The sequence below is a fragment of the Triticum aestivum genome, chromosome 2B, assembly GCF_018294505.1.
Source record: "Triticum aestivum cultivar Chinese Spring chromosome 2B, IWGSC CS RefSeq v2.1, whole genome shotgun sequence".
Classification (NCBI taxonomy): domain Eukaryota; kingdom Viridiplantae; phylum Streptophyta; class Magnoliopsida; order Poales; family Poaceae; genus Triticum; species Triticum aestivum.
Window position 1 is genome coordinate 106,847,034 of NC_057798.1, and position 24,137 is coordinate 106,871,170.

General features: G+C 44.0%; 2 protein-coding genes across 3 annotated transcripts; one reads left to right on the top strand and one right to left on the bottom strand.

Annotated features, from left to right (window-relative positions):
- Window positions 1–8,680: 8,680 nt before the first annotated feature.
- LOC123043750 (protein LURP-one-related 11) lies at window positions 8,681–9,895 on the top strand. The gene is made up of 2 exons (XM_044466310.1): window positions 8,681–8,974; window positions 9,060–9,895. The coding sequence occupies exons 1-2, from the start codon at window positions 8,723–8,725 to the stop codon at window positions 9,450–9,452; spliced, it is 645 nt and encodes a 214-aa protein (XP_044322245.1). The 5' UTR covers window positions 8,681–8,722; the 3' UTR covers window positions 9,453–9,895.
- A 135-nt stretch (window positions 9,896–10,030) lies between these two features.
- Window positions 10,031–22,312, bottom strand: LOC123043749 (uncharacterized). Of its 2 annotated transcripts, none has more exons than XM_044466309.1 (28): window positions 21,966–22,312; window positions 21,721–21,871; window positions 21,472–21,611; window positions 20,311–20,427; window positions 20,080–20,211; window positions 19,486–19,663; window positions 18,877–19,048; window positions 17,619–17,740; window positions 17,418–17,509; window positions 16,818–16,860; window positions 16,577–16,637; window positions 15,686–15,834; window positions 15,375–15,445; window positions 15,127–15,297; window positions 14,979–15,047; window positions 14,627–14,728; window positions 14,457–14,546; window positions 13,891–13,969; window positions 13,712–13,811; window positions 13,541–13,616; window positions 13,155–13,334; window positions 12,358–12,480; window positions 12,198–12,281; window positions 11,907–12,091; window positions 11,679–11,817; window positions 11,518–11,577; window positions 11,188–11,292; window positions 10,031–10,466 (listed from the first exon to the last, which is right to left on the bottom strand). In XM_044466309.1, exons 1-28 carry the CDS (start codon window positions 22,155–22,157, stop codon window positions 10,353–10,355), a joined length of 3,297 nt encoding a protein of 1,098 aa, XP_044322244.1. In that variant the 5' UTR covers window positions 22,158–22,312; the 3' UTR covers window positions 10,031–10,352. The 2 variants fall into 2 exon arrangements, with proteins under 2 accessions (XP_044322244.1, XP_044322243.1); XM_044466308.1 differs by having other exon boundaries at window positions 21,472–21,617.
- Between the last annotated feature and the right edge of the window lie 1,825 nt (window positions 22,313–24,137).

Here is a 24,137-nt window from a genome sequence, read left to right on the forward strand (position 1 = left end):
TGGCACTAAATAACAATTATTAAGGTTTAAAACTAATCCCGAAGGGAGATGCAGAGGTAGCGTGCTGACGGCGACCACATTGACCTTGGAACCATTCCCGACGCGCATCGTCACCTCGTCCTTTGCCAGTTTCCGCTTATTCCGCAGCCCCTGCTTTGAGTTACAAATGTGAGCAACTGCACCGCTATCAAATACCCAGGAGCTACTACGGGCACTAGTAAGGTACACATCAATTACATGTATATCACATATACCTTTTGTTTTGCCGGCCTTCTTATCCGCTAAGTACTTAGGGCAGTTCCGCTTCCAGTGACCGCTTCCCTTGCAATAAAAGCACTCAGTCTCGGGCTTGGGTCCATTCTTTGGCTTCTTCCCGGCAGCTTGCTTGCCGGGCGCGGCAACCTCCTTGCCGTCCTTCTTGAAGTTCTTTTTACCCTTGCCTTTCTTGAACTTAGTGGTTTTATTGACCATCAACACTTGATGTTCCTTCCTGACTTCTACCTCTGCTGATTTCAGCATAGCAAATACTTCAGGAATGGTCTTTTCCATCCCCTGCATATTGAAGTTCATCACAAAGCTCTTGTAGCTTGGTGGAAGCGACTGGAGGATTCTGTCAATGACCGCATCATCCGGGAGATTAACTCCCAGCTGAGTCAAGCGGTTATGCAACCCAGACATAGTGAGTATGTGCTCACTGACAGAACTGTTTTCCTCCATCTTACAGCTGAAGAATTTGTCGGAGACTTCATATCTCTCGACCCGGGCATGAGCTTGGAAAACCATTTTCAGCTCTTCGAACATCGCATATGCTCCATGTCTCTCAAAACGCTTTTGGAGCCCCGGCTCTAGGCTGTAAAGCATGCCGCACTGAACGAGGGAGTAGTCATCGGAACGTGCCTGCCAAGCGTTCATAACATCTTGTTCTGCAGGGAGAACGGGTGCGTCACCAAGCGGTGCTTGTAGGACATAATCTTTCTTGGCAGCTATGAGGATGATCCTCAGGTTCCGGACCCAGTCCGTATAGTTGCTGCCATCGTCTTTCAGCTTGGTTTTCTCTAGAAACGCGTTGAAGTTGAGGACTACGTTGGCCATTTAATCTACAAGACATATTATAAAATATTTAGACTAAGTTCATGATAATTAAGTTCAACTAATCAAATTATTAATGAACTCCCACTTAGATTAGACATCCCTCCAGTCATCTAAGTATTACATGATCCGAGTTTAACTAGACCGTGTCCGATCATCACGTGAGACGGACTAGTCAACGTCGGTGAACATCTTCATGTTGATCGTATCTTCTATACGACTCATGCTCGACCTTTCGGTCTTCTGTGTTCCGAGGCCATGTCTGTACATGCTAGGCTCGTCAAGTTAACCTAAGTGTTTGCATGTGTAAATCTGTCTTACACCCGTTGTATGTGAACGTCTGAATAAAACACCCGATCATCACGTGGTGTTTTGAAACAGCAAACTGTCGCAACGGTGCACAGTTAGGGGGAACACTTCTTGAATTTATTGTGAGGGATCATCTTATTTACTACCGTCGTTCTAAGTAAACAAGATGCAAAACATGATAAACATCACATGCAATCAAATAATAAACGTGACATGATATGGCCAATATCACATAGCTCCTTTGATCTCCATCTTGGGGCTCCATGATCATCTTGTCACCGGCTTGACACCATGATCTCCATCATCGTGTCTCCATGAAGTTGCTCGCCAACTATTACTTCTACTACTATGGCTAACGCGTTTAGCAATAAAGTAAAGTAATTTACATGGCGTTTCTCGATGACACGCAGGTCATAAAAAGAATAAAGACAACTCCTATGGCTCCTGCCGGTTGTCATACTCATCGACATGCAAGTCGTGAATCCTATTACAATAGCATGAACATCTCATACATCACATATAGATCATTCATCATTCATCACAACTTTGGCCATATCATATCACAAACCACTTGCTGCAAAAACAAGTTAGACGTCCTCTAATTGTTGTTGCAAGTTTTACGTGGCTGAATTAGGGTTCTAGCAAGAACGTTTTCTTACCTACGTTAAAGCCACAACGTGATTTGTCAACTTCTATTTACCCTTCATAAGGACCCTGTTCATCGATTCCGCTCCAACTAAAGTGAGAGAGACAAACACCCGCCAGCCACCTTATGCAACTAGTGCATGTTAGTCGGTGGAACCGGTCTCACGTAAGCGTACGTGTAAGGTTGGTCCAGGCCGCTTCATCCCACAATACCGCTGAAGCAAGAAAGGACTAGTAACGGCAAGAAAGTTGACAAATCTACGCCCACAACAAATTGTGTTCTACTCGCGCAAGAAGAACTACGCATAGACCTGGCTCATGATGCCACTGTTGGGGAATGTTGCAGAAAACAAAAAATTTCCTACTCGTTTCACCAAGATCATCTAGGAGTTCATCTAGCAACGAGTGATTAGATGCATCTACATACCTTTGTAGATCGCGCATGGAAGCGTTCAAAAGAACGGTGATGATGTAGTCGTACTCGACGTGATCCAAATCACCGATGACCAGCGCCGAACGGACGGCACCTCCGCGTTCAACACACGTACGGGACGGGAGACGTCTCCTCCTTCTTGATCCAGCAAGGGGGGAGGAGAGGTTGATGAAGATCCAGCAGCACGACGGCGTGGTGGTGGATGCAGGGCGTCACAGCAGCAGGGCTTCGCCGAGACTACGAGGGAGAGACGTAACGGGGGGAGATGGAGGCGCCAGGGGCTGGTGTGAAATCCCTCCTCTCCCCCCACTATATATAGGGGTGCCAAGGGGGGGCGCCGGCCCTAGTAGATGAGATCTACTAGGGGGGGCGGCGGCCAAGGGGAGGTTTCCCTCCCCCCCAAGGCACCTAGGCGTGCCTTCCACCACATGGACTCTTCCATGGTGGAAACCCTAGGCGCATGGGCCTATAGGGGATGGTGCCCTTGGCCCATCTAGGCCAAGGCGCACCCCCTACAGCCCATGTGGCCCCCCGGGACAGGTGGCCCCACCCGGTGGACCCCCGGGACCCTTCCGGTGGTCCCGGTACAATACCGATAACCCCGAAACTTGTCCCGATGCCCGAAATAGCACTTCCTATATATAATTCTTTACCTCCGGACCATTCCGGAACTCCTCGTGACGTCCGGGATCTCATCCGGGACTCCGAACAACATTCGGGTTTCTGCATATACATATCTTCATAACCCTAGCGTCACCGAACCTTAAGTGTGTAGACCCTACGGGTTCGGGAGACAAGCAGACATGACCGAGACGACTCTCCGGTCAATAACCAACAGCGGGATCTGGATACCCATGTTGGCTCCCACATGCTCCACGATGATCTCATCGGATGAACCACGATGTCGAGGATTCAATCAATCCCGTACGCTATTCCCTTTGTCTATCGATATGTTACTTGCCCGAGATTCGATCGTCGGTATCCCAATACCTTGTTCAATCTCGTTACCGGCAAGTCACTTTACTCCTACCGTAATGCATGATCCCGTGACCAGACACTTGGTCACTCTGAGCTCATTATGATGATGCATTACCGAGTGGGCCCAGTGATACCTCTCCGTCATACGGAGTGACAAATCCCAGTCTTGATCCATGTCACCCAACAGACACTTTCGGAGATACCCGTAGTCTACCTTTATAGTCACCCAGTTACGTTGTGACGTTTGGCATACCCAAAGCACTCCTACGGTATCCGGGAGTTACACGATCTCATGGTCTAAGGAAAAGATACTTTGACATTGGAAAACTCTAGCAAACGAACTATATGATCTTGTGTTATGTTTAGGATTGGGTCTTGTCCATCACATCATTCTCCCAATGATGTGATCTCGTTATCAATGACATCCAGTGTCCATAGTCAGGAAACTATGACTATCTGTTGATCAACGAGCTAGTCAACTAGAGGCTCACTAGGGACATGTTGGTGTCTGTTATTCACACATGTATTACGATTTCCGGATAACACAATTATAGCATGAATAAAGACAATTATCATGAACAAGGAAATATAATAATAATGCTTTTATTATTGCCTCTAGGGCATATTTCCAACATAACTAATAGCAGCGCGTTCAGGAAACGCGCTGCTGATATAGTCAATAGTAGTAGCGCGGGCACAGACAGCGCTACTACTAATAGTTAGCTGTAGCGCCTTATTGGTAGAGCGGGTGCCCGCGCTGCTGATAGCCTTAAAACCCGCGCTACTACTAGGGTTTTCCCTAGTAGTGCAAGGTTTCCAAAGCGGTGCCTTCAAGAAGGGAACGGCGTCGTGAGCGCTGCCGCCGCCCAACAAAGTTAGGGCTTTCGCCCGGGAGACCTAGGGGAAGGGGAAGTGAGAAGATCAGTCCATACAGATGCCTCCAAGGAGGGGAACGGCGCCCTCAGGCGTCGTCGGCGGCCTGACCAAGGGAGGCGCGGCCTGACCAGGCTGGCCCGCACGCTGAACAGGGAAGAAGGGGAGGCGCCAGATCGCGCGCAACGGCCACCGCAGAAGCCGCCGCCAGCCGCCAACGACCACCGGGATCCCACCGCCCGCGTGGCCAGGACACCAGATCCACCGCCTGCACGGCTGCTCACCAGAGCTTGTTGTGCTTCGCCAAAGGAGCCGACGCACCAAATTTGGGACTCCCCACACAGAGGCAGGGCAGCCGAGGCCCCGCCGCCACCATCCTTGGCGCCCCGGACTTGCCCGGCGGCTGCCTTAGGCGGCGGTGAGGAAGGGAGGAGGGATGAGCCCGGCAGCGCGGCTAGGGTTTGCCCCCCTTGTCGCCCGAGCGGGCGGCGCGGGGGGGAAGGGGAGGTGATGTTCGATAGTTGTACAACTTGTGCGTAGATTGATGGAGGTTAACTTTTCTGATGAGCCAGATACACTACACTGGAAAATCTCTGTGTCGGGTTTTTTCTTTATGAAATCTATGTATATCTGGAAAGTTCATTAAGGCGCCTTTAAAGATAAAGGTATTTATGTGGCTTGCTCACAAGGATGTGATTTTGAGTAAGGACAACTTGTTGAAACGTAGTTGGAAGGATAGCAAACACTGTTGTTTCTGCTATTGAGATGAGACTATCCAACATCTTTTTCTTAAATGCCCTCTAGCCAGGCTACTATGGCATATATTACATGTCGCATTTATTGTCAGTCCTCCTAATTGTATTGCCACATTATTTGGGACATTGCTAAATGGGTAGAGCCTAAAATAGCGGCGAATATTCGGATCGGAGTGGGTGCATTAATTTGGGCTATATGAAACTGTCGAAATGATGTGATTTTCAACAGACAACCCAATACAAATCTTGTGGAGGTCATCTACATGGTAACTGGCTAGATCCGTACGTGGTCGCCACTCAGCCATGCGAAAGTCAACGAGCATATGACTTATGAGTGCAACCGTTAGAAGACGATAGCACGGGATACCTACAACCAGTTAGGATGGCGGTCTCATAATAGGATAGATGTCTAGTCATCTTGTTCTATTTGTGCTCATTTCCTTAGTCCTTTTCAGGTACTTAAGGATATTCTTCACCGCTATATAGTGATCCATTCCTGGATTACTTTGAAACCTCCCTGCCATACTTATGGCAAGGCTGGCATCCGGTCTTGTGCACAGCATCGCATACATGATGGTGCCTATGGCAGAAGCATAGGGGATGACTTAACTTCACACCTTGCAAAACAGACAAGAATCCCTTCTTAGACTGATTCATTTTAAACTTCTTAAAAATCTTATCAAGGTATGTGCTTTGTGAAAGTCCTATTAAGCGACTCGATCTATCTCTATAGATCTTGATGCCTAATATGAAAGCAACTTCTCTTAGGTCCTTCATTGAAAAACTCTTGTTCAAATATTCCTTCAGGTTTTCGAATAGTTATATATTGTTTCCAATCAGCAATATGTCATCCACATATAATATTAGAAATTATATAGAGCTCACACTCACTTTCTTGTAAATACAAGATTCTCCGAAAACTTGTATAAACCCAAACGCTTTGATCACCTCATCAAAGCAAAGATTCCAACTTCGAGATGCTTGCACCAGTCCATAAATGACAGCTAGAGTTTGTGCACTTTGTCAGCATTCCCTGAATCGACAAAACCTTCCAGTTGCATCATATACAACTCTTACTTAAGGAAACCATTAAGGAATGTTGTTTTGACATCCATCTGTCAGATTTCATAATCGAAAAATGTAGCTATTGCCAAGATGATTCTGACGAACTTAAGCATCGCTATGGGTGAGAAAGTCTCATCGTAGTCAACTCCTTGAACTTGTGAAAACCCTTTTGCCACAAGTCGAGCTTTATAGATGGTGACATTACCGTCTACGTCCGTCTTCTTCTTTAAGATCCATTTATTCTGAATGACCTTTCGCCCTTCAGGTAATACTTTCAAAGTCCATAATTTGTTTTCATACATGGATCCCATCTCGTATTTCATGGCCTCTAACCAATTGTCGAAATCCGGGCCCACCATCGCTTCTCCATAGCTTGTAGGTTCATCGTTGTCCAACAACATGACCTCTAAGATAGGGTTACCGTACCACTCAGGAGTTGTACATACCCTTGTCGACCTACGAGGTTCGATAGTAACTTGATTCGAAGATTCATGATCATGATCATTAGCTTCATCTTCAACTGACGCAGGTGTCACAGAAACACCTTTCTGTGTTGTGCTACTCTCTAGTTGAAGTAAAAGTTCAACAATCTCATCAAGTTTTATCTTCGTCCCACTCAATTCTTTCGAGAGAAACTCTTTGTCGAGAAAGGACTCATTCTTAGCGACAAACACTTTGCCTTCGGATCTGAGATAGAAGGTATGCCCAACCGTCTCTCTTGGGTATCCTATGAAGACGCATTTGTCTGCTTTGGGTTCGAGCTTTTTCAGCTGAAGCCTTTTGACATAATCATCGCATTCCCAAATCTAAAGAAACGACATGAGTTAGGACGACAAGTCTGCAACTGGCATACCATGTCACAGCGGCAAGGATTCTAGAAAAGAAAAGAAAAAAAAAGCAATGCCTATCAAATTTGAACTTGGACATGAGATTCAGTCAATCAATTCATCTCAAACCCAATGACGACATGTTAGGGCAGCGAGGGTGAGCACATGTTTTTGGTCGACGAGAACTCAGAATAGACTAACTCAGCTCAAGCCGCCTTATGATCTGCTCCATGACTCAAACTAGCTGAGCGTGATCGCATGAACATGGCTAGCGTCCCAGCAACCAATGGAGTCCCTGCCAGAACCACTCACTGAATATATATAGCTAGGCACCTCAATTTTGACAAGGCAACCATCTGCACACCTTGTCGGAAGCTATTTGTGTCAATAACAAGGTGCTAAACTGCCAGTTAATCAACAGGATCAGGACCACTGTATCAGGGTCAGGACCACTGTATCAGGATCCGGATCAGGGATCACCAGCTTAACTAGACGAATTTCGCCGATCCAAAATTTAAAAATTGCTTAAGCCCAGCATGCAGCAAGCAACAACCGCTGGTCCTGTTTCGAGTTGTCTTGCATTATTACCACGGGCATCTCCAACTTCTGCGCGTAGGCTAGTACTTTATATTATTATTTATCCACCGAAAATTGAATAATTGTACTTTTCAGAAATCATTGGAAATGGGCATTTCTCAGACGGCCTAAAAATAGCAACAGCAATCATCTATACTGCCCAAAATCTCCTGCCTAAAAACAATGGAGATATCCTTACACGGTCGGTACTTAACAATAGAAGCATGTGTGTCCTTCTGCTCTCTGCTCAAGACCCCGAGTGCTTATCTGCAGCCTCGGACTGAACCGGCTCGCATCATCGTCGACCCCGACCTACTACTATGCAGACTAACATATTTATTTAAGTACGCGCGCATCAGCTGCCAATAGCCGATTAGCATCAGCTGGATGGAAAAATCAGTTCCTTTTTGGAACCTTGTGTGGCGCTTTTTCCTTTCCCGCTTTGGTGACGACGGGCGTGAGTGCTGCCTCCCGCCTGCTACGGCTGACTAGACATCTCGTACTGATCTACTTGCCTTATTTAAGCACTTCTAATCCGCATTATTGCCTACTAACTAGAGTATTGCTGTTGCTTCGTCCCGTCAGCAACTGCAGTTCCAAACCATGCAAAAGGCGACTGGCTAGCATCTCGACGCATGCACTTTTCTTGCTACTACTTTGAGCCCGATCCTATGAAGTACCAAGGGCCGTTGTAAATGTCGCTGTCATGCTTCTAGTTTGAGGTTATTAGTACTAATTAGGCACGGCTATTTTGAGATGGCTTTGTCTTGCGCTGAAATGGTTGGCCTGCCGTTGGTTTCAGTGCTCGTTGGCGAGATGAAAATTAGGGTAGAAAACCGCACGCAGGAAGCACTGGAACTTGGACGCGGATTGACTATTTGCCTAATTAAAATTGCCGCCACAGCTCGATAAGCATGCATGGCATAAATGTGTTTCAAGGGGTTTTTAAATATCATCTGATTAACTAACTAATACTCCAAAAAGAGCATCATCCCAATTTGTCCTCTCTCGATCCATATAGTTTAAGCGAGCCAGCAACCACGTCACCAGCCCTTTTGCGCTTTTGCTCTCTTCCTCCTCTGTGTATATATCGAGCCCTAGCTTACTTAACCAGATCACATAGAGAGACACATTAGCGCGCAGACAGAAAAACTTAATTAGTACGCGCAGAGATGGCGAGGGTACACTCTTCGCCGTCGTTTCCTTCTTCTTCGTCGCCGGCGGCGGCGGCGTGCGCGGGCGAGAGAAGCGGGAAGGTGTTCACGCTGTGGCTCAAGTCGCTGGTGCTCAACGGGCGGGGGTGCACCGTGTACGACTCCGACGGCCACATCGTCTACCGCGTCGACAACTACGGCTCCAAGTGCAGCGACAACGTCTGCCTCATGGACCTCCGCGGCAACGTCGTCGTCAACATACACAAGAAGGTGTGTACAGCGTACTTCTTTTCTATAGCCAAGAAGCTCGATCGCGTTTTCTGGCAAGTTTACTTATGATTGTGGGTTCATGCAGAAGCTCGCGTTTGGCAAGTGGGAAGGGTACAAGTGGACCGGCCGGAAGCAAGAGGCGAGCGCGTGGTTCAAGGTGGCGCGGCCGCGCAGCGGCATCTTCCACCGGAGCGGCGGCCGCCCGTCGTCGTCGCCGTGCGAGTTCGAGAGCGACGCCGGCTGCGCCATGCGGTACAGGATCGACGACGACGGCGGGGCGCGCGCCGGGAAGCGGGCGTGCTGCAGGATCGTGGACGCCGGCACGGGGCTGGTGGTGGCGGAGGTGAAGAGGAAGGTGACGGCGGGCGGGGTGGCTCTCGGGGAGGACGTGCTCGCCCTGGTGGTGGAGCCCGGCGTCGACGACTCGCTCATCATGGGGCTCGTGCTCGTCTACGGGCTCATGAATCGCACCATGTGAAGCAAAACCAGAACAGAATAGAGACTTTTATAGTCTTTCTTCGTGTGAATTACCGTGTAACTACGAGTAGAACGACATCGTAGTGTGACACAGATGACTGATCTACAAGTGATTTTGATTCCATGTAGTGCGGCACGACATCTCCATCAAACTTGTGATGACTCCGTTAATCTCAAGATTCGCGTATATGCGATCATTTGGGTTTGTACTGCCAAAAACGTTCAGCGTCGCCTAAGATGGGTATAACAAAACACACTTTGTTCCCCTGGTTCGATCAGTGCAAGTTGTTTATTCCCACCCGCTGACTTCAATCGTCGTATGTGAACTCCGTGTAACTAGTCTTTTTTCGAAAACAATCAAATTGCAAGTGTTGTTTCGCCTTCCCCGTTGTAGATTCTAACTCTCCACCAGGGCATGTGATTCCGTTTCGGTCAGGTCGCTGGACAGTTGACCTAAAGGTAGAAACCACTAAGGAACATACCGCATCCATGTCTTGATTAAGGCCTTGTAATACAAGGTGTTTATTTGTAAAGAGTAGATGCTTAATTAGACACCCCTTCTACAGAGACAAGCACTAATGCTTGAGAAAAACTCAGTTTATTTTACTATAAGCACCTCTTCTAAGCACCCTGCACTGTATCTGTATACAAGACCTAAATGGATTCACACTGGTCTAAGCACCCTGAACTGTATTCTGATGCTCAGTCTACATACAGGTTTGCAAGGAGAATGGTGGACCAACCAGGTCCTACGCTATCTGTCGAAACTCCCAACTGACATTACAAAACAATTGACTCAAAAAAATTGCCTATAAATGAAGAACCAACAGAGCTATTCATTATCTATCTTCTCAGTCGCTTCACTCTAATGCTTCTGCTCTATGTACAGGCTACACATAAGCTACATGAAGTAGCTTAGAGGCGTCTTCTTTCTAGATCCGCCTTCGCCGTAAAGCTCGTTCCACTGAACAAGCTCGTTCATATTTGTCGAATCAGATGATATACTTGCACATACCTACACACAAGGCAAGTTACGTTAGGATCACACTTTTATCAACAACTTGGAGATGAGAAAACATAAAATGACAATGCGGGTAACCTTAATTTATTCTAGTACTCCCTCGTCTCAAAGCAAGTACTAAACTTAAGACACTTATTTTGGGACGGAGAGACTATATCCTAGAAACAAATTGACGCTACATTAAGTTTTAAATAGCACGCTAAGCCTCTTAGCGGCGGACCTCTTCTAAATGCTATAGCGAGCTATTTAAAATGTATGCTTATGTGTTTGGACAAAAGACCCTTAGCACAGGACCTCTTCTAAACGCTATAGCGTGCTATAGCGGAGCTATAGCGGGCTATTTAAAACCATAACAACCCAGAACATATCAATACTGGCATTACACTCTCCAATCTTGGAACTAAACCCGCAAGAGCCGTCATCAGCATTTGTTATATATTTGATGGATTAAGTTTCACAGGCGGCAAGGGGCATCAAATCTACTTGTATCCTAGAAACAAATTGCGCTACAACCCAGAACATATCAATACTAGCATTACACTCTCCAATCTTGGAACTAAGCCCGCAAGAGCTGTCATCAGCATTTGTTATATATTTGATGGATTAAGTTCTGCAGGTGGTGAGGGGCATCAAATCTACTAGTGTAGTTGAGTCTGATTTGCATTAAGTTTATTTTTCTCTTCTTTTCCAGAAGAAAAACAGCAGTAATATTTACCTGCTCGTGTGCCTGTTTGAGATCACTCATATTTAGGGGACGGACATCACTGCTAGAATACTTAGGAGGCAATGATTTGTTTTCTGCTTCTGCTAAGGATCTCTCCTGCAAGTAGACACAAGATGATAGATTAGAGGTCTGATGTAGCCTCAACAAGGATAATCCTAAATAAGTCAACTCAAATTATTAATGATTTGGTTAACCAGAGATTCTAAAAGCATCGATAACATCAGAACCATTGAGAGAAATCAGAAGGATCAGAGATTATTAATCAGTAGAACTGACAACGCATAGGAAAGTAGTTCAAGAAATTAAGAATTAAAAACTAACCTTCTTCTCTTTTTCAAGGAGTTCCCTTATGGGACGATGTGCAGCAGTAATACACAGATTCTGGGGAAAATTAAAATTGTCAGCAGACAGAATATGGAAATTACCTGTTTAAAAAGGAAATCAAATAAGAAACAAAATAATGTTAACATAAAACTAAATACCTTCAGATCACTGCCTGAATACCCCTCAGTCAAGCTGGCCACTGCTTCCAGATCTACATCTTCTGCCAAATCTTCTTTGGCTAGTATTACACTAATAATTATTTTCCTATTGGTTGCGTCTGGTAAATTCACCATCAACCTAAACAAAAGTTTCAGAAGAATTATTGACTGGTTGGCAATGCCAGAGTCACAATTTGCATTTATTTGTTAAAATATGTATACCCATACCTCCTTGGGAGCCTCCTAATAACAGCCTCATCAAGATCAAACGGCCTATTAGTGGCAGCAAGTACTAATACACGTTCTTTGTCTTTTGTTCTCAGACCATCCCAGTTCACCATAAATTCATTTTTCATCTTACGCATGGCTTCATGTTCCCCTGGGTTTTCACGTCTACCCAGCATGCCGTCAACCTGCAAATCAGGGAACACAGCAAGTTCTCTTAATTAAGACACTATTATTGTGCAGCCTGTTGAACCATAATCATATCATCAATGATGATGAAATTTTTTGACTGACCTCATCCACAAAAATGACACTGGGAGCAATTTTGCTTGCAAGTGAAAACACAGCTTTCACATATTTTTCCCCCTCGCCAAACCACTGTTACAATTACAGGTAAGAAAATGTAGAACTAACAGAGGAGAGGAATCTAGATAAATATCTGTTATGGGAAAACCTTCGAGCCAATGCTTGACATTGATATGTTGATGAAGTTAGCACCAGCCTCTGTTGCAACAGCTTTAGCAAGCATGGTCTTCCCCGTACCAGGTGGACCAAAAAGCAATATTCCTTTACATGGCTGGTGCAAAATGAAAAATCAGATCAATATTACACACTGGGTAAGTTAAGAAATACTACTCCCTCCGTCCCATAATGTAAGATGTTTTTTTCAAAAAATGTCTTACATTATGGGACGGAGGGAGTACTAATTAATAAGGAGAGCAATATGATAACGGCAGTATTCAAGCTGCTACATTCAGTTTGAAGTGATTCTTGTTGCTTTTTTCAATTAATTTTGGGATTGCATGATATTAACTACTCCCTCTGTACCATAATACTTGTCATTGGGGGAACTTGTACTAGTATTCCCCAACTACAAGTATTTTGATACAGAGGGAGTAGAAATTACATGTTCTTGCAGTTTAAATTGAACTAATGGGACGTCTTATATTTAGAAACAGAAGCTGTATAACAGATGGCTCACAAAAGCATCATACATAAATTCAAAATGCTAGATAGCACAGAATGATAGGACATGATGGACAAACCACAGGTGGACAGCATTACAATATTTACAAAACCACTCAACAAGGATGAGTCATAAGTGCAGAAAGGGGGATATCTAACTATAAAGGCAAATGACAAAACAAGGAGCCATTGTTACAGGTGAAACAGAGGACTCACAGAAGGAACATGTGGATTGTTTTACAAGAATATTAAGCATAAATAATGAAGCTTGAGAATGCCTTGTACCTTCATAAGTTGTCCCTTGGAGAACAACTCTGGCCTTTGCAATGGAAGCATCACTAATTCCTTCAAAGTTTCCTTGACATTCTCTAGCGCTCCAATGTCATCAAAGGAAACACCTATCTCATCTGGAGGGATAACATCACTAAGAAGCCTCTTTTCAAATTCATTCTCCGTGGCAACATCCTAACAATGAAAAGGAATGTATGTAAGTCATTGGCATTAGACACCATTAATGTCACAAGGCCCAGAGCCTCAAATAATAGGTGAAACTCAAACTCAGCCTGACTTATTTGCACGCTTTAAATAAATAACTGGGCCAGGCTGAACATGGCCAGGTCAAGTCATATACATGAGGTGATCTTTGCTACTAAGAAAAAAAGACAAGTCACCTTGAGTGATTTCTTTGTGCTCTTTTTCTTATGGTCATTTTGCATACTTTCCGACAAATCAACCCCATGCTGAAGGCTGAAATGCAACAATTTCAGTAAAATAATCATTAGATGAACCAGAAAGAACTTTCTTGCACAACTTTGTGAAGTGTACAAGGTTAGAGAATAAACCTTTCACCAGAAAGAGCAAGTAACACATCCTTTCCAGGAGTTGGAACAGTTGAATTCATAACTTGATGACTCAAAGCATAACCAACTATTTTATCGACACCTGGAAACAAAAACAATAGACAGATGATGCTACATGGACATTATACAGGATAAAACATCATGTAGGAATGACTACTCACATTCATTTGTAAGAGTTCGATCTTTAACACATACTGTGGTCTCTACATCAGCACATTCCAGACCATTGCGAGTTAGAAACTGCATCCGATTGCATAAAGACATTAGTTAAACCAAGAGATATAAGGAACAGCAACATCAGTTGAGTGGAGCGACAATTCCATTTTAGAGGTCGCACTAGTACAGGTGATGCAGCAATACTATTTTGTCGCATAGTGGATGCAAATCTATCAAAAGTTTCAACAAAACATAGGAAAATTGTCAAATAAAAACCAGAACATCCTAATCACTCTGGGAATCTAATAGCAGCATAATGACGTACTTTTTTTAATAATCATGTTTGGACTCCCAGCTACATAGGGAAATACATAAAAAACGCAAGACATTTGGCTGAAGAGTAATGGAACATATGATAATTGAATAACAGGGATGTGCAAACAAGCAGTTACTTAAAACTGAAACATAATAACATTGGGTATGTTCAAGAGCAAAAGAACATTGAAGGTTTTTTAGTCTATTATAGTCCAAAAGTAATATACAAAATGACGAGTCACTAATTAATACTTACAGACTGGACTTTTGAAATGTTAGCCTTCACTTTCAGAATTTCAATATCACGGTCCAATAGCTGTTTCCACTTTGAGAGTTCCAAGTCATCCTGTAGCATGTATTCAGAGTTATAACTAGGAGAGGACACTACCAAGTAGACATCATTGTTGAGTAACACAAATGGCATACCTGTGGTGGTTGTATTGTCACTTTACTGGGGAAAAGTTTAGTGACATGCTTCGCAGTCTTCGCTGCTTCTTTGGTTTTATCATTCACCCGGCCAAAGCTATCCTGCATTGGTGTACATTAGATTGTAACAGCAAAAAAGTGTAACAGAGCACTTATAACAGAACCCATAATTTAATTTAATTGATAAAAGGATCCAGTAAGAAAAATAATACAGTGGACAAGATAATAAGCAATTGAGATATATATCAGAAATATCCTTTCAGTATAAGCTGACAATGTGTTGTAGTGCCATGGAGTCCCTACACTAGCATGGCATAAGTAGGGATACTTCCAGCAAAACCAGAAAAGGCACCTGGAACGCAAGGTCAAGTATTGCTGCTTGCCCGTATGGGAACTTCGACAGGAAAGGAGACCCGTTTAGCTGTATAAACAACGTCTTTTTTGTTAGCTAAAGAATGAATACTTAGAAATCGGGTGCAGATTATCTTTACAGCAAGTACCTTATCTTTCCGACTGTCTGCCTGGGTCTGAGACCCAATAACAAAAACACCTGCTGGAAAAATTTCGAGCTTGCTCTTTAGACCATGATAAGAGTAAGTGTTTCCACACACTTTCTCAACGTCCTTCAAAAATAGGATAAGGGGTCCATGCGCACTTTCTTCAGAAACAAACTGCATAAAATCCCAGTGAGTAATAGAAAAAAAATGACAAATGCTGATAAAAATAAGGTTGCGAAGATCGTACAAACCTCAAATATTACATCAAATGGATGTTTAGCTCTATCTTCCCATCCTGGACCATCGAGGCACAGAGAATCAACTGGAAATACAAATAGGCATAAGTAAGTTGTTACAAAAATTAACAATATAGCAAAAAATGGCAAAAAACACTGCATATGATATACTCCCTCCGTTCGGAATTACTTGTCTCGGAAATGGATGTATCTAGAACTAAAATACATCTAGATACATCCATTTCTACGACAACTAATTCCGAACGGAGGGAGTAGTTATAAGTTATTAAAAAGTGCATAAGAACAACAGAAGAAGAAAAACTCACCTGAACAGAAGAAACCATGATCAACCTCACAATTGCCTCCTAGATCAATGCCCCCAGGGATTGGTTTGTCAAAACTGACTCCAATTTTTGAGGATCCATTTTCCTCAAAAGGAAGTCGCACTTCACCCTGGGAACCATAATCTGGAGCTCTGCAGATTTATAATTTGGCATAAATTTTTAATAGATGCAAGTAAAATATGCAAAAGGCAACACCAAGAGAGGTCAATTGCAAACAAAGGGGTGGAATGCTAACATAATAGGTAAGAATTCAGAAAATCCATATAGTTAGCGATCATTACATATCATCACACAAGCAGGGACTCAAACCAGCCTGGTTCTTTTATCCAATATAAGAAAACCTACTGCCATCTAAGATAGACTACGCAACTTAAGTACAAAAGATCAATGCAGTACAATATAATATGCAATATTTACAGGAAAACAGAGAAAGGATGATTCTCATGATTATTGCATCAGATCTACTTTTCCATCTAACCCGTTTGGAACTTAAGAATTTCATACAAAAGGAAACTTATAATCCCGCTGGATGTGCAGTTTCCTGAAAAATTCATATGAGAATCCTGCATTGCAAACACGGCTAAATCCAGACCCTTGTAAAAAAGCTTATAGCTGCTACCAGTTACTGCAAACTCTCTATAGCAACTCACGATCATCGTATATCATACAATAGGTTTTCCAGCTTTCCACAGCACAAATATTTTTCTATTTGTATAAACCCTCCTACTCAAAACTGCTATAGCATGAAAAGTACTAAAGAGTAATCAAGAGAAAAAATTACATCAAAAAAACTCCTGGAACATTCACACATGTGGCGCAGGAAGCTGAATGGATGCACATTTAAAAAAACAAATCTTAAGGTATGGGCCACACCTTTGTCCCTCAAGGATAAACCTTGTTGACTGCAAAGAACCAATGTATCTCACCCTATCACCTGATCAAAATATCAGAAGCATTACTACCGCTACATCAGGTGGTTTCATTACACTAAAAAAATATTGTAAAAACAAACAGTACAGTCTCATACTCAATTCAACAGGTACTCTCAACATCTAGACTTAAAAATAGTTGCAAAAAAAATATAGTGCTAATAACAGAGTCATGATAGCCTTACCTCTTTTGTACGGCTCTGACTCCTTTGACTTTGAAGACTGTCCCTGAAAAAAAATGATACTTGGATGTTGGCATTTGAATTTGAACTAAAGAAGTACCAAAGAAAAGACACACACACATACACACACACACACACACACCCCTTGTCCCTCTCTTTTTGCACACAATTCATATGCAACTATTTAAAGCGAGCATGCAGTTGCATCAGTGAGTAATTTACAGCAGACATCATTTTCTAGTTTACATCTCAATGTGTCAGCTGATTCATTTATGGTGAAATTAACTAATGCTACATCTTTTCGGATGTATTTATAAACAGCACCAGTACTCTGAGTTTACTGCAACTCTGCTGTACAGCTTGTTTACAAAGTTCAAACTCTCAAAGAAGAAAACATTTCAAGCTTCCAGAAAATACTAGCAGCATTGCACAAAAAGGTAAAGTAAAATAGTTGAAGCATATATTTCATCTCACAAAAAAGAAGACGCATATCTGTCATCTTACAAAAAGATAAGGCCTACAATAGAATTGGTTGTGCTTTCTTCAAAATGAGCTGCGGTGGCGCTGTTAGAAGAATAAGCATGGCATGGTCAAGAGGCTTACACTCGACAGCAATGATGAATCTACAACGAGCAGCCTAGCATCGAAGTGTTTGGTGAGAGCCTTCATCAATGTTTCTTGGTATATCTCAGACCCTACAAAAAGAAAATTTGTTTTTAGTGAACGCTCCAAGCATTTAGCATTTAACAAATATACAAAATCACTAACTGCAATATCCCATAATTTCATCAAGTAAACTAATACCTGCTGGACCAGATAATAGTACTCGTTGAGAAATAAAAGATATTTTTTTTGTCCACTCCATGGCTTCCTTGCAACACAAATTTACATGTGCTGGTGTCAGGAGAGAACTTTTGGTATTCTCGCTGCAAGGATGAGAAGGCATCAAAGATAGTTCTTAACCACCAGAGACCAATCAATCAATATGCAACAGGCCAAATTAACTGGAAAAAAAAAGTAGGTTGTAGTCGAGTAATTAGTACTCACTTGCTAAATGCTTGTGTCTTGCAAAATATAAAACAACTTAGATTATTAGATATCCAATAGGTTGCTACTCATAAAACGAATCAAACTACTCAAAACCACCATGATGGTGATGCCAAGCTTAAGCCTATGTGATGTGTTCATACACTTGAGCCAGTTGGGGGGGTAACTTTATATACTCCCTCCGTTCCTAAATATAAGTCTTTTTTCAGATTTCAAATGGACTACCACATACGGATGTACATAGACATATTTTAGAGTGTATATTCACTCATTTTGCTCCGTATGTAGACAGTTGTTGAAATCTCTAGAAAGACCTATATTTAGGAACGGAGGGAGTACTAATTTTGGCATCAAACAGGACTAACATCTCCGCTGTTTGCAACAGATCTAATGGGTCACATCAGGGTGAGAGGAGGAGACCAACGAACCACTATCACCAATTGAAATATTTGTAGGAGCAAAATTTAGTATATCCAATGATCATGCACTATGACCAACCGATCATTCTGCCTGCCATTATGTCACATCTTACTTCTTTAGAAAATGGCGTCACAACTTACTAGCTAAAAGAAAGTATGATTTTAGATATGAGAATGGCATTGCAATTATTTTCCTTACATTTTTTTAAGGATGATATGAGGAATAACAAATAAGAAGAGAAATGGGGTTTGTGAAAGTAAAATACCATGGATAACAAATATGCTTTTCAGCAATTTGCACTGTTGAGTTAAAAATGTGAGCAGAAACAATAAGAGGATGAATCCACTAAATCTGGAGTTGTGCTGTTGCAACCAATATGTTATCATATTACAGAACTAAGCAATTGGGGAGAAATCATCCTTCTATAGGATCATTATAAGAATTTCTTACTTATTATGTGAAGTACAAAATGAGCATTATAGGCTCCTAAAATGAAGGATAATAAGAGATTCATCAAATCATATATATTTCTATATCTCGAACAATATAACAAAAGAGCTGTTATTTTCCATGAAGAGAGTAATAGTCTAGATACCTCAGATAATATGGAAAACTATCAAATGACTCTGATATATCACTTGCACTAACAACTGCCTTCTTCAGATCTTCTTTTAAAAGTTTATGTTGAGCAAATGGCACATTTTCTTCAGAAGAGAACTGGTTCTGCTCCTCCATTGTTTTACATAAACTGCTGACTATCTCTGTATCTAGTGAACAAAAAAGAGATCTGTTTAGCCTCACTTTTCTCTTTCATCATAATAACAAATAAAAGGTACTCCCTCTGTTTTTATTTACTCCGCATATTAGCTTTGGTCAAAGTCAAACTTTATAAACTTTGATGAAGTTTATAGACAAAAATATTAGCATATACAATAACAAATCAATACCATTAGATTCATTATTGAATATACTTTCACATCATACAGATTTGTTATTGTAAATGTTCATATTTTTTTCTATAAACTCGGTCAAACATTATGAAGTTTGACTTCAGTCAAATCTAACATGCAGAGTAAATAAATACGGAGGGGGTACCCAGTTTTGAGAAACAAGAAAAAAAAACAGAAGTCCTCTTATGCTGCATCCCCTTTTCTAAGAAGTTAGGGATTAGTAGGGCCTTAGGGAAGAAATGAAGCTGTCTCACCATGAGGAACAGATGGAGAGCAGCCACTACCAAAATTAAACGGCACTGATAACTTGGCCCTTTTAGATGATAAATGATCCAGTGTGCCTTTCATAACTGGATACTGCCCTTGCTGAACGAAACTTGGGGAAGAAAAGGTTGATGTGCTTGATTTTTCCTCTGGAAGAGGCTGAAATATCTGCCAACATGTTAAGGACTTCCACATCTAAAATGCATAATTGTGCATACAAGTAGGAGTAGGACACGTTTGGTTCCCTTGCTAACCCCAACATCTGTCCATCTAACTTTGCCTAGTAAGGCCAAGTTTTGGCAGGCCCAAATTAGCTGCCAATTATTTCATGTGGGCATTGTTAGCCTGTAAAGTTTTTCCTGGTGTAGTCCACTACACAGTTTCAAATAAATACATACAATATTTTGAGCAACAAATTATACTATCATAGAAAGCACAATCTCATTTCGCTTGCAAGGCAGGAGAAAATCAAACATTGCTAGTGTTGCTTAACAAAGCACAGTGGCAAAAACATCCAGACATGCCTGTAATCGCAGATAGGAGCAATACATATTAACAAAGTGGTCAGTCACAAAAAAGGATACATAAGCATGCCTCCCAAGTGAACTAAAAACAACTTCGTCGCCTCCAGTCAAGGTGACCTTAGCAGCCTTGTCTAAGGCCTTCCCATTTACATAGACAACTTTGGATATAGAGACCTCAAGGGCAGCACCCCTCTGGTAAACAGATCAAAATTGACAGTCAAAACTTCAAAATGATGAATGCAGGAAAAACGGAGTACTAATAAATTAATAAAATTAAGAATGCAACCATACCCTAACATGCCTCAGTCTGCAAACAAGTGATCCAGATAATGCATCCGTCAGTTTCAAATCATGTTTACCACCATGACCAACGGTGAAATAGGAAGCATAAATAGGAACCGTGGGATACTGAACAGCAGAAAGAAGAATATAATCATTAGCAAAGATAATTGTTTAAAATTAGTAAATGCTAAGACTAAATTACCAATACTACAGAACTAAGTGGGGAATTGACAAAATGGTAAGGCTATTTGACGCGGTTACAAAAAACAGATGTCAGCAACTCAAAAACAAGTAACTGTGAAATGGTATTTGCTATGCATGTATGCACCAACAACAGGGATCACCCTTGATCCAATGTGATTCATTTGGATCAAATGGTCCAAATGAACCTCCATACAATTTCAGAGTAACGTAAGATGTTCCTACTCAACTGTAGAAAAAAACGTTCAAGATTTTACAAATAAGATGATTACGCAAGTCCACAATACAAATTAAATGACTCAATGGTGGCTGTGGCAACTGGCAGGGATTGGCATCTAAACATGATATTAGCTTAGTACGCTTAAATTTGAGCAGGCAGACAATAGCAATCCTATAGTTGCGAATGCAGGAGACTGGAAACTCAAGATAAATATCAGAATGATGATTTTAAAATTACTGAACAGTTAGTAGCGCAAGATTACAAAACCCACATACACAAAAATCACAATGTTTAATAAAACTCTGACAAAGGCATTATACATGTCGGGCCAAATAATGACAGGAAGTAGATAATGTATAGAAGCCAGCAAACAGTAGCAAAACGAGGATAACTAGTCGATGTTCTCTGATATTTGGATAACTTAGGTGGAACTGTTCTTCGCTCCATTTTGAAGAAAAGCTAGTTTCAGCTCCAAGAGCACATAATGGTTCTGTGTTGCCAACTAAAGCCATGCATGAAGCGTTACATGACAGATGATTCACAATTGACCCACTCAAGACACAAATTTGTAACAAAATGAATTTTGAATTAAAATCTCCTATGTTTACTAACATGTTTGTGCTGTTTGATAGCTAGGAAGGGTGCAGCAGTTCAATTGTCCGTCAAATAACTTGATTAGATGCTATACGGTCACCAAATAGAATTGTGGCACTGTTCCTCACATCAGTGAGTTGTCCTAAACAACAGACCTGAGAAGATTGGGAAATCAGTCTGGCCCAAGCATGAGTCCGGCTACTGGCCGCCCCGCGCCTCGTCTTCCACTGCGTCATCTCTTCCGCCGTCGTCTCGTCGGACGGAGGCAGACGCCTGGGCGTCCTCTTCTTCCTCGCTGAAGCTTCAGCAAAAAGAAAAGGAGCAATCAAAAACCTCCCCCCGGGCTAAACCAAGCCCTAGCCCCCCTGAAACGAACCGTGAACTCAGAACCTAACAGCACGCACCTCCTGAATTCGACACGGTGGACGACGCCGCGACGGCCCCGGCGGACCTCTCCACGGCCGGCGCGCTCAGCTGCGAGCTCTCGATCACGCGGCCCGCTGCCTTGGCGGCAGCCTCGAACACGGGGGCTGACACCACGCACGTCGTCTTGCCCTGCCACCACCACCACCGCACAGCAACGAATAATCAGATCAATCGATTCCCGGAAATCATCCGCGACACAAAACAGAGGAACGCGCGCAGGGACCTTGGCCCGCTTGGCCGACCGGCTCCGCGGGGGCGGTGGGGAGGCGGCCTCCGCCGCGGGCGCGGACGCCGACGCCCCCGGCGCGTCGCCCGCGCCCGCGCCCGAGGCCGCCGCGGGCGGGGGCGTCGGGGGCGAGGCCTCCTCCGACGAGGCCCGGCGCTTCCCCGCGGAGCTGCGCCTGGTGTCGACCATGGCGGCGCGGGCGCGGCGCGGGAGGGAGGGGCGCGGATCCCCGCGGCGGGCGAGGGGCGAAGCGTAATTTCGCGACGGCGCGGGTGCGGGTGCGGGGGCGGAGGCGTGACGAGGGGGGAGAGGGAGGCCACGGTTTTGTTTCCGTTTACGGATCGCGAGGTTGGTGGTGGGGGGAGGGAGGCGCGCTTATTTATACTGGGGGCGGGCGATGGGGGGAGATCGGCTGGATGGCTGGCGGCGGCCGCGTCAACGGGGATTTTACCGGCGTTTTACGGAAGGAGGAGGAACGGCCGGCCTGGTGGTGGATTCGATCGATCCTTCTTTCTTCGTCAGCACCGAGCGAGCGAGCGAGCGGGCCGCACCTTTTTTTTCGATCTCTTTCTCTTCTTTTTTTTGTTTGCTCTGCCGACTTGGGTTGGGGCGCTCTCGCGGGGGCGGCGGCCGCGCGATGCGATGCGATGCGAGGCGGGGTGGTGGGGACGAGGCGTGTGCGTGTCGCGTGTGCGCCGCGCGCGCCGTCGAGGGCGTGGGGGTGGGGATTAGGTGCGGTGTAGAGACGGAGGCGCGGGCGGCGTTAACTGGGTGGGGAAGGCATGGCTTGGGTTCGGTGTTGCTTTCGCGGCGTCCTGTCGTGTGATCTTTTGTGCTGGTGGAATGGATGGATGGATGGTTTTGCTCCGTCCGGGACCAGGTGTACGCGTGTTGGTGCGTGTGTTGGTGTCGCTCTCTTCTTCCGACGGTACTCGAGACCTTTTGGGCGTGCTTGATTCCGTTTGATTGGATTGGTCACGTTAGATGTTGGTCCGCACACGCATGAACTTAAAGCATCACATATCCTGACTCACTGGAAACGATCTAATCGGCAGTTTTCATCGTGCCAAGCTGAGGCGAGCGCAAGGGGGACGGCGTACGCGGGGTGCAGGCCTGAAGACGGCGGGAGACAAAGATCTCCAGACGCGAAATCTGCAGTTTTTTTTCTTTTTCTCGAATACGCACAAGTATGCATATCATTTATTATAGGAGGAAGGGAAAGAAGCTCCCCGAGGTCATATATGCAATGTTTATTTACATGTGGAATTTATCCCACACCACCCAAGCTTCTACTACGGACTACTCACTCATTGCCCACTCTATCGGTTCTACATCTAACCCTCGTGTCTCGCCCCTTGAACAAGCCCACCGTCTCCCACAACGTGGCCTCATCCCTCATCCTTACTATGGTTTGTGTAACCGATGGTGTCACTCCATTGAAAACGACATCGTTTCGGTGTTTCCATATCATCCACATCCCGAGCAGGCATTTTGCTCTAGTTGCTTTCGGCCTAGCTGAGCTCACCTCCTGTCTTGAACACCAATCCTCCAAAGTCTCGTTTTGCATAGGCTCGAACTCGCACGTTCCAGTCATTTGTCCCAACGCAAACCAGACTTGTTTTGCGAAGACGCACTCCAGCATTAGGTGTTGGATCGTTTCCTCCTTTTGGTTGCACAAGGGGCAAGAGTCATGCAGTTTCGGCGAAATCTACAGTTTCACCCCTTTTTACTCGATCGCCTCTAGCGGAACGACAAATTGAGCATCGGGTCTCGAAACCGGTGGCGGCGGCAACTTAGATATGTGGCACCAGGACGTGTTCCTCCCCTCCGTGAGCTGCCCGCTGATACGTCTCCAACGTATCTACGTTTCCAAACACTTTTGCCCTTGTTTTGGACTCTAACTTGCATGATTTGAATGAAACTAACCCGGACTGACGTTGTTTTCAGCAAAACTACTATAATGTTGTTTCATGTGTAGAAAACAAAAGTTCTCGGAATGTCCTGAAAATCCTTGGAGGCACTTTTGGAAAATATAAAAATACTGGAGAAAGAATTAAGACCAGGGGGCCCACACCCAGTCCACGAGGGTGGGGGCGCCCTCCCCCCTGGGCGCGCCCCCCTGTCTCATGGGCCCCCTGAGGCTCCGGCGACATCAACTCCAACTCCATA

Coding starts and splice junctions, on each gene's coding strand:
- LOC123043750 (XM_044466310.1), top strand. CDS start 8,723: ATGGCGAGGGTACACTCTTCGCCGTCGTTTCCTTCTTCTTCGTCGCCG. Junction 8,975..9,059: donor TCGTCAACATACACAAGAAG/GTGTGTACAGCG, acceptor GGGTTCATGCAG/AAGCTCGCGTTTGGCAAGTG.
- LOC123043749 (XM_044466308.1), bottom strand. CDS start 22,157: ATGGTCGACACCAGGCGCAGCTCCGCGGGGAAGCGCCGGGCCTCGTCG. Junction 20,428..21,471: donor TGATTTCCCAATCTTCTCAG/GTCTGTTGTTTA, acceptor TCTGCTGTTCAG/TATCCCACGGTTCCTATTTA. Junction 19,049..19,485: donor CTCTCCATCTGTTCCTCATG/GTGAGACAGCTT, acceptor TTTGTTCACTAG/ATACAGAGATAGTCAGCAGT.